Raw genomic sequence first — 11040 nt, 5'->3', positions numbered from 1 at the left:
AGTGGCAGGGGGAAAGATAGAATAGGGGGAAAGAGAGAGAGAGAGTGGGGGGAGATGGGAGAGTAATAAAGAGAGAGAGACAGAGAGGAGGGGGGAGACTGGGGGGAGACTGTCACTGAGTGAATGTGAATATTTATTTCTCCCAATTGTACAGTATGCAGGAGTTAAGAAACAAAAGAGCTTGTTTGATTTTTGTATGTTTCGGTCAAATTCATCTTACTTCTCTGGGTATCTGAGCTACACCCTAATTAATGCATTGTACCATCAACTCTTACTGGAGTGTCAGCTGTGATCACTGTTAAAAAGAAAGAGGCACATACATGCGCACATTCACAGACGAACACACAAACACACACGGAGGGTAGTGAACAATATACATCACACATACCTTTTGGAGGCCTGCCTTAATCTGGCCCTATTACAAGGCTAATGTGGGAAAGGTGAAAGGTCATGGAGTAAAGCAGTGATGCTGGCAACCACCTCTTTATAACTGCATGACTGACCCTTGACCCCTAACACTCTCCTAGTTCCTGACACCACACTGCAAATCTGCTTCAGGTCATTAACACGATAACACTCCTTTGATATAGGATATCTGTTGTGAGCTGTAGAGTGGATATTCCCTCCAAACCAGTGCATATTCCCTCCTACCCAGTGCATATTCCCTCCAAACCAGTGCATATTCCCTCCAAACCAGTGCATGGATATTCAAGGGAGCATATAGCAATAGCATTATAACTTCCTGAACACTTTATGTCCTGCCTCCCCCTATTCTTGATTTCTCTGCAGAGACCTCATACAGTATGACCGCTTAATTCACAGTCCATTCCTCCACACACACACACACACACACACACACACACACACACACACACACACACACACACACACACACACACACACACACACACACACACACACACACACACACACACACACACACACACACACACACACACACAGCCGTCTATTCCACAGTAGTGAACCCTATGATTGCCTCTCCTCAGGGGGTCAAGGGGTGGTAGTGTTGTCCATCCATCCATCCATAGTCAGCCTCCAAGCCCTGCGGCAGATTGACGTCACTTTGACAAACTCAGTCTTGTTTTCAATACTGTACTAAAAGTATGAGGGTCATTTAAATAGTTTGTTTCAGTTAGGGTGAAAATGTGGTGCTCAAGTTAGTATGAAATCCTGGAAGTGAATGTTTGTCTTTACCTACTGGTTGGTAGCCCTGCCTATTGGGGCCTCCGAAGGGGTTTCGGCTGCCTCCAAAGGAGCCTCCATCGATGGATCCGTAAGACATCCTGTCCTGGTGGTTTTGGGTCTGTCTGGAACAGAGAGAACACAACAACATCAGTCGGATTTGTGGATATACTATATGGATCTGAGTATTCAATATTCCTGGTTGGTAGATTCCAGGAACCATCAGGGGAAAATATGGACATTGTGATGTAGGAATCTGTGTGTGTATGTGTACATAAATATAAGTGTGTGTATGAACTGAATCCCCGATTCCACAGTGACATTATGCATCATGACTCAGCCTCCCCCATCTATATGGAGGTGTGCAAAACATCACTGAAAAGGTTAAAGAATGCATAGTGAATGTGTTTTCCATCCAAGACACATGACTTCTATGAAGCCGTGTGTCTACCAGCATCACAACCAAAGGTCATATGGTATCATGATTTCATAAGCTGTCCTGTAAGACATTCAGCCCTCTGTGAATAGCAGGCATTGAACTAAGTAGGCTTGTAATTGTGTTCTAATGTCATTGTCCAGCTGCCCTTTTGTGGTTTTGAAGCCAGTCTGGTCTTGTCTGGCACCCGGGTCTGGGTATGTGAACACTGGCATTCATGACCGTCTCATAAGGGTGGCAAAGGAACAGAGAGAGGGGAAGCAGAGAGAGAGAGAGAGAGGAGAGGGAGAGAGAGAGAGAGAGAGAGAGAGAGAGAGAGAGAGAGAGAGAGAGGGGGAGGGGGAGAGGGAGAGGGAGAGGGAGAGAAGGACAGAAGGACAGAAGGACAGAAGGAGAAATGAGAGAAGAGGGAGAGAGAGAGGACATGGAGAGAGGGGTAGAAGGAAATAGGGAGAGGAGATGGAGAGAGAGAGGACATGGGGAGAGCAGTACAAGGAGGGAGGGAGAGGAGATGGAGAGAGGGGTAGAAGGAGAGAGGGAGAGGAGATGGAGAGAGAGGAGAAGGGGGGATTCAGTCCCATCTTCAGTGAGAGACAGAGGATCAGATTTACTGGAACCACGTGGTCATTTAACCTGATTCATTTTCAGAAAGCAGCAAGATGAATTACTGTTGGCAGCCAATAAACGATCTCTCTCTGCTCCTTTTGAATCTCAGACCAGTCACTAGTCACTGTAGTGCCTGGTGCTCCAGCCTTCTGAAGTGTGCATAGGCATTGCGTGTCTCAATACGTGCTTTCTTAGACACGTTCTCTTTTCTTCTCCCACATTCTATATAGGAATATATACACACAATATACATACACACACTTGTATGTGTGTATACCACACACAGAAACACAACACACACACACATGCTCAAACACACTCATGTGGACACACACAGACACACACACACACGGATCCTATATGTGTCTCTCATAGTTCGGCCAGTCACCCTTGTGAAGAGTGAGGTCTGAGCAGAGGAGAGGACTGCATGGTGTAGTAACACAATGAGGGGATCCCTTTGTCATTACTCATTGCCTTAGTGTTCCTGTTCCTGGTCCCTGCACCAGCTATACCCATGCACCCCTGGCCTTCACCCAGCCTCTCCCTCTCTGCCTGGCCTGGTGATGTCATCAACACTCGCCCTGGTCTCTGACTCACAATAGAGCTCTGTAATTGGCTGAGCAGAGAGTGTCCTGACTGATACATCACTCCCCATCTTGTCTCTGAGGCTGGTGGTCCTCTATAGACATGGGGTTCGACTTGAGATTGCGTAGTACTACTACAGTAAATCTACAGGACTAGACAATAGGCAAATAAAAATGTAATCAAATGTGGGGGAACATTATTAGGATATAACATATTTTTCACTATCAATAATAAAGCAGCCATGAGTTCCCTGGTGATGGGAGCATCTCTCTCTCTCTTTCTCTCTCCCCTCTCCATCCATCTTTCACCCTCTCTCTCACTCTCTCTCGTTCTATTCTCTCTCTCTCTCCATATTCCTTTTATTAATTTTGCCGGCATAAGAAGCGTCTAATTGCAGCTCAGGCAGAGTGAGCCAGGGAGCTTCTCAAACAGCCCTCGGAAAACAAATTAATTGTTTTATGAGAGAGATAAGTCTAGGGTCATTTACACATCTTACATAAAGTTGTGAGATTATTAGGGAAATATGTGTGTGTGTGCATGTGTGTGTGTGTTTGTGTGCACGCATGCTAGTGTGTTCAAATCAAATCAAATTGTATTTGTCACATGCGTCTTACAGTGAAATTCTTACTTACAAGCCCTTAACCAACAATGCAGTTTTAAGAAAAATAAGTGTTAAGTTCAAAATAGATAAGTAAAAAAAAATGAAAAGAAGAAAAATAGAAAAATAACAAACTATAAGAGCAGCAGTAAAATAACAGTAGCGATGAGGTACTGGTACAGAGTCAATGTGCGGGGACACCGGTTACGTGAGATAATTGAGGTAATATGTACATGTAGGAAGAGGTAAAGTGACAATGCATAGATAATATACAGAGAGTAGCAGCAGTGTAAAGGAGGGGGGGGGGCATTGCAAATAGTCTGGGAAGCCATTTGATAAGCTGTTCAGGAGTCTCATGGCTTGGGGGTAGAAGCTGGTAATAAGCCTTTTGGACCGAGACTTGGCGCTCCGGTACCGCTTGCCGTTCCATGCCAGGTCAGTGTGAGAGCGAGTTGGAGGTGTGCTACAGTACATCCCTGTGAGACATTGTAGGACCCATGGTGCCAGTAAATGCAGCCCTGGTAGGAGGGAAGACAGCCAGACTGGCTTGTCTCAACCCTGACAGAGAGCATCATTCACCCCTTCCTATGATTCTGAATCAGTCCCTAACTCCTCTCACAGCTGCCATTATGAGCAGAACTAGGCTCAGCACAGCGAGAGGGAGTCAGGCAACTGAGCAGAAATTACCCAGCACGCTGGACACAAATGCTCTGTGTGTGTGTGTGTGTGTGTCAGCCTTTGAGTATTACACTGAAATGATTTCCTTATGAATGCTTGTGCATTTGTCATGTAAGAACATGTGATATATATAGTTGAAGTCGGAAGATAACATACATTTAGGTTGGAGTCATTAAAACTAGTTTTTCAACCACTCTACAAACTTCTTGTTAACAAACTAGAGTTTTGGCAAGTCAGTTAGGACATCTACTTTGTGCATGACATGTCCATAAGCCACGTTGCCACAACTTTGGAAGTATGCTTGTGTTATTGTCCATTTGGAAGACCCATTTGCGACCAGCTTTAACTTCCTAACTGATGTCGTGAGATGTTCAATATATCCATATAATTTCCCTTCCTGATGACGCCATCTATTTGGTGAAGTGCACCAGCCCTCCTGCAGCAAAGCACCCCCACAACATGATGCTGCCACCCCATGCATCACGGTTGGGATGGTGTTCTTCGGCTTGCAAGCCTACCCCTTTTTCCTCCAAACATAACGATTCTCATTACGGCCAAACAGTTCTATTTTTGTTTCATCAGACCAGAGGACATTTCTCCAAAAAAGTATGATCTTTGCAAACCGTAGTCTGGCTTTATTATGGCGGTTTTGGAGCACTGGCTTCTTCCTTGCTGAGCCGCCTTTCAGGTTTTACTATGGATATAGATACTTTTGTACCTGTTTCCTCCAGCATCTTCACAAGGTCCTTTGCTGTTGTTCTGAGATTGATTTGCACTTTTAGCACCAAAGTAAATTGATCTCTAGGAGACAGAATGCGTCTCCTTCCTGAGCGGTATGACGGCTGCGTGGTCCCATGGTGTTTATACTTGGGTACTATTGTTTGTACAGATGAACGTGGTACCTTCAGGCATTTGGAAATTGCTCCCAAGGATGAACCAGACTTGTGGAGGCCTATCATTTTTTTTCCTGAGATCTTGGCCGATTTCTTTTGATTTTCCCATGGTGTCAAGCAAAGAGGCACTGAGTTTGAAGGTAGGCCTTGAAATAAATCCACAGCTACACCTCCAATTGACTCAAATGATGTCAATTAGCCTATCAGAAGCTTCTAAAGCCATGACATAATTTTCTGTCATTTTCCAAGCTGTTTAAAGGCACAGTCAACTTAGTGTATGTAATCTTCAGACCCACTGGAATTGTGATACAGTGATTTATAAGTTAAATAATCTGTCTGTAAACAATTGTTGGAAAAATTACTTGTGTCATGCACAAAGTAGTTGTCCTAACCGACATGCAAAAACTATAGTTTGTTAACAAGAAATCTGTGGAGTGGTTGGAGTCATTAAAACTCGTTTTTCAACCACTCCACAGATTTCTTGTTAACAAACTATAGTTTTTGCAAGTCGGTTAGGACATCTACTTTGTGCATGACACTAAGTGAATGTAAACTTCCGACTTCAACTGTATACACATTATATATATATATATATATATATATATATATATATATATATATATATATATATATATATCTACGTACATACATACATACATACATACATACATACATACATACATACATACATACATACATACATATATAGATATATACATATATGTGTGGAAGTTGTTCAGTTTATGTCTCAGTTGTTGAATCTTGTTATGTTCATACAAATATTTACACATGTAAAGTTTGCTGAAAATAAACACAGTTGATAGTGAAAGGACGTTTCTTTGTATGCTGAGTTTATATATATATTTCACACAAACACACACACACACACACACACACACACACACACACACACACACACACACACACACACACACACACACACACACAAACCGACAAGAGACAAATAAGAAGAGAAATAGTTCAAAAATGATCTGTCATTGAGTTTGACATAATAGGATCAGACTGTCCACTGTCCCCAATGACTCTGGTCACTGAATATTAGCTGTCTTTATACTAACTACTATTATTTGTCCTTGTCCCAGCAGGCGATTCTGCCCTTCATCAGCCCAAGACCCAGCCAGCTCGGACAAAGAGATGTCTGGACTGTAAACTAGTGATGTCATCTCAGACATTCTGATTCACATTGTGATGGATGGGTCTTCTCTACTTTACTTCCGCTGATTCGGGCTTATTAAGTCATAAAGGGTCTGGAAATATGATTCTGATATAATTGGATAGGTGTTCTAACCCAGAAATGTCTTCTGGAATGTTGCTCAGTTCCATAATGTGTCATAATGACTCTGGTCCTGGCCTGAGTCTCTGGGTCTGAGGACGGCTTCAGGTCAGGATGGACACAGCTCTAGACTGAGGATATGGTGTAGTCAGTGAACATGGTCAATATTCACTCCACACAGGCATCATCATCATCATCATCATCATCATCATCAGAAAAAATCATTAAAGGTCTGGCACATGCTTGACCCTCAAAACAAGGAAAATTACAATTATCAATAAGTACATTTTACTGAACACTATTGGAAATCGACATGGCTAAAAGGTCAGCTACCATTTGGCGGCCTGCAGCTTTGCCGTTAGCGCTAACCTAATTAAAGCGATTGCTAATCTGATAATATTACCTTGCAATTCGCTGGCCATCATTCAACAAGGTCACACTCCCACTGAGCTGCTAAACTAGCACTCATACGTGTCTTCAGAAACAGATTACTACATTAATTTATGTGTGTGTGTGTGTGTGTGTGTAAGCTAAGATCAAATGTTGCCTTGATAACCCAATCATAACAACTATCTGTAAACAACATACAAACAGCACAAAGCAGATGGTCTCCAAGGTCCTTGTGTCTATGGTGATGTGTTCTCAGACATCAATGAGGACAGTCAGGTCCTTGTATCTATGGTGTTGTGTTCTCAGACATCAGTGAGGACAGTCAGGTCCTTGTATCTATGGTGATGTGTTCTCAGACATCAATGAGGACAGTCAGGTCCTTGTATCTATGGTGATGTGTTCTCAGACATCAATGAGGACAGTCAGGTCCTTGTATCTATGGTGATGTGTTCTCAGACATCAATGAGGACAGTCAGGTCCTTCGGTCTATGGTGGTGTGTTTTCAGACATCAATGAGGACAGTCAGGTCCTTCGGTCTATGGTGTTGTGTTTTCAGACATCAATGAGGACAGTCAGGTCCTTCGGTCTATGGTGTTGTGTTCTCAGACATCAATGAGGACAGTCAGGTCATTCTGTCTGTGGTGTTGTGTTCTCAGACATCAATGAGGACAGTCAGGTCCTTCGGTCTATGTTGTTGTGTTCTCAGACATCAATGAGGACAGTCAGGTCCTTCGGTCTATGTTGTTGTGTTCTCAGACATCAATGAGGACAGTCAGGTCATTCTGTCTGTGGTGTTGTGTTCTCAGACATCAATGAGGACAGTCAGGTCATTCTGTCTGTGGTGTTGTGTTCTCAGACATCAATGAGGACAGTCAGGTCATTCTGTCTGTGGTGTTGTGTTCTCAGACATCAATGAGGACAGTCAGGTCATTCTGTCTGTGGTGTTGTGTTCTCAGACATCAATGAGGACAGTCAGGTCATTATGTCTGTGGTGCTGTGTTCTCAGACATCAATGAGGACAGTCAGGTCATTATGTCTGTGGTGCTGTGTTCTCAGATATCAATGAGGACAGTCAGGTCGTTATGTCTGTGGTGCTGTGTTCTCAGACATCAATGAGGACAGTCAGGTCATTATGTCTGTGGTGCTGTGTTCTCAGACATCAATGAGGACATTCAGGTCGTTCTGTCTGTGGTGTTGTGTTCTCAGACATCAATGAGGACAGTCAGGTCCTTCGGTCTATGTTGTTGTGTTCTCAGACATCAATGAGGACAGTCAGGTCCTTCGGTCTATGTTGTTGTGTTTTCAGACATCAATGAGGACAGTCAGGTCATTATGTCTGTGGTGTTGTGTTCTCAGACATCAATGAGGACAGTCAGGTCATTATGTCTGTGGTGCTGTGTTCTCAGACATCAATGAGGACAGTCAGGTCATTATGTCTGTGGTGCTGTGTTCTCAGACATCAATGAGGACAGTCAGGTCATTATGTCTGTGGTGCTGTGTTCTCAGACATCAATGAGGACAGTCAGGGCTGAGAAAGTAAAGAGTTGTGCTTCTTTACCCAGTCTTCCTTATCCTCACCTTCAGCTGAAGCAGCCAAACAGTAGGATTGCTCATGTGTTTTGCTAAAGCTCTCACTTTCTCTCTCTCATCTCTCTTTCTCTTTCTGTCCACTCCATAAAAAAAGACCTAAGGCCAATAAACTGAGTCTCTAACAACAAAAGATGGACAGTGAAATTGCCCTGTCACATAAAAATACTCATTATTGAGATAAATCACCCCATTCTATTCCCCAAATAATCTCCATCCCCCCACCTATCACCAGCACCTGTTATCACAGCAACACACACACACACACACACGTTATTTAACAGTCATAAACAGTCTCTTGAATGATGACGAGACAATCAAAAATATGATCCCATTATGTGACTCCTTAAAAAACAAAGCTTAGATATATGGGGGCCATACAGTGCTTCATTTGAGCTGGATCCTACCGAAACAGGATCCGACACCTATCGGTTTTGGACTGTTTCGTTCCGGAACCGATTTGGCTGGATCCGGTAACTATTTTGTCCTGAAAAATTATTTTCACTTTTTGCAATGTAAAATTTGATAAAAGCTATCAAAAAGTTCATTTGAGTTGCCTCTTTGTTAATTCTACGTTTGTCAGTGTCAAAGTAGCCTGTCATTTTTATAATGTGCGCAGTGTTATAGTGCTTTCAAGACAACTGGAAACTCAGGGAAAAAACGAGGTCAAATAATTTACGTCAGTGATTTTCAGGTTATAAAGGAGCCGGTGTCTCAGCCTTGGAATTCCGAGTTGGATGACCATTCAAAATGTATTTGCCCAGTCGGTACTAGTTTTTCCCAAGTTCCCAGTTGTCTTGAATGCACTGAAGTTGTAAGTAGGAAATTTCCAGTTCCAAATTCCAAGTTCCCAGTTGTTTTGAACGCAGCATTCAAAAAGATTTGTCATGCTCTTCTTCCTCTTCCTCTAACGAGGAGGAGTAGTAAGGATCGGAGGACCAAAGCAAAGCGTGATGTGAATACATTATTTTAATGTAAGACAAAATAAGACGAAGTACACTAAACAAACAAAATAACAAAACGAACATGACCGCTATCAATACAGAGTGCAAACATGCAACATCCATAGACATAGATAATCACCCACAAAATACTCAAGGAATATGGCTGCCTAAATATGGTTCCCAATCAGAGACAACAATAACCAGCTGCCTCTAATTGAGAACCAATCTAGGCAACCATAGACATACAAAAGCCCTAGACTGGACACAACCCCATAAACATACAAAAGCCCTAGACAAGTGAAAAACATATATTCACCCATGTCACACCCTGACCTAACCAAAATAATAAAGAAAACAAAGAATACTAAGGTCAGGGCATAACAGTACCCCCCCCCCCGCACACCTAAGCCTATATGGGAGGGTCTGGGTGGGCATATCTCTGCGGTGGCGGTTCTGGTGAGGGACGTGAACCCCGCTCCACTTCTAACTCGGCCCACTTATCTGGAGCGGGAAACCTCACCACTGACCCCGGACTAGAGGACTGATGGTCGAGTCTAGAGTGAGTGGCGCCTCTGGACTGGAGGGAGACTCCGGCAGATCCGGACTGGAGGGAGACTCCGGCAGATCCGGACTGGAGGGAGACTCCGGCAGATCCGGACTGGAGGGAGACTCCGGCAGATGCTGGTGCTGGTGCCATGTACCCCGGCCCGAGGAGATGCACTGGAGACCAGATGCGCTGAGCCGGCTTCATGGCACCTGGCTCGATGCCCACTCTAGCCCGGCCGATACGAGGCGCTGCTATGTACCGCCCCGGGGACACCATGCGCCTCACGGCATAACACGGTGCCTGCCGGGTCCCTCTCTCTCCACAGTAAGCACAGGGAGTTGGCGCATGTCTCCTACCTGACTTCGCCACACTCCCCATGTGCCACCCCCAATAAATTTTTGGGGCTGTCTCTCGGGCTTCCAACCGCGCTGCCGTGCTGCCTCCTCATACCACCGCCTCTCGGCTTTCGCTGCCACCAGCTCAGCCTTGGGGCGGCGATATTCTCCAGCCTGTGCCCAGGGTCCCTTGCAGTTCAGAATCTCCTCCCATGTCCAGGAGTCCTGAGATCGCTGCTGCTGCCCGTTACCACGCTGCTTGGTCTGTAATGGAATTCCTCTTCTTCAGAGGAGAGGTAGCAAGGATCAGACCAATGTGCAGGTGGTAAGTGTCCATAATGATATATTTCATAAAATCAACAGAACACTGAACAAAATAACAAAAGTACAAACAAACAACCGAAACAGTCCCGTATGGTGAAAACACTAACGCAGGATACAACCACCCACAAAACACAATAGAAAACAGGCTAATTAAATATGGCTCCCAATCAGAGACAACGACTGATACCTGCCTCTGATTGAGAACCATACTGGGCCAAACACATAGAAATATAACAACAGAACAAAACATAGAAAAACAACATAGAATGCCCACCCCAACTCACGCCCTGACCAACTAAAATAAAGACATAAAAAAGGAACTAAGGTCAGAACGTGACAAGATTATGCCAAAGTCTTCAGTCATTCCTTCCAGACCCACATCAAACATCTCCAATCCAAAGTTAAATCTAGAATTGGATTCCTATTTCGCAACAAAGCATCCTTCACTCATGCTGCCAAACATACCCTTGTAAAACTGACCATCCCACCAATCCTCGACTTCGGCGATGTCATTTACAAAATAGCCTCCAATATCCTACTCAACAAATTGGATGCAGTCTATCACAGTGCAATCCGTTTTGTTACCAAAGCCCCATATACTACCCACCATTGCGACCTGT

The 11040-nt window shown here is 44.1% G+C and overlaps 1 protein-coding gene across 1 annotated transcript in view; it reads right to left on the bottom strand.

Annotated features, from left to right (window-relative positions):
- Nucleotides 1–11040, bottom strand: part of LOC115140901 (t-SNARE domain-containing protein 1-like) — a 125767-nt gene that overhangs the window by 98273 nt on the left and 16454 nt on the right. The window contains exon 2 of the mRNA XM_029679356.2: nt 1216–1328. Within this exon, the coding sequence (XP_029535216.1) occupies nt 1216–1303 (88 nt within the window). The 5' untranslated portion in view covers nt 1304–1328. The remainder of the gene's footprint in view (nt 1–1215; nt 1329–11040) is intronic.

The sequence above is a fragment of the Oncorhynchus nerka genome, linkage group LG14, assembly GCF_034236695.1.
Source record: "Oncorhynchus nerka isolate Pitt River linkage group LG14, Oner_Uvic_2.0, whole genome shotgun sequence".
NCBI lineage: Eukaryota > Metazoa > Chordata > Actinopteri > Salmoniformes > Salmonidae > Oncorhynchus > Oncorhynchus nerka.
Note: the sequence above shows the minus strand (reverse complement) of the source record. Positions and strands in the feature narration are given on the sequence as shown.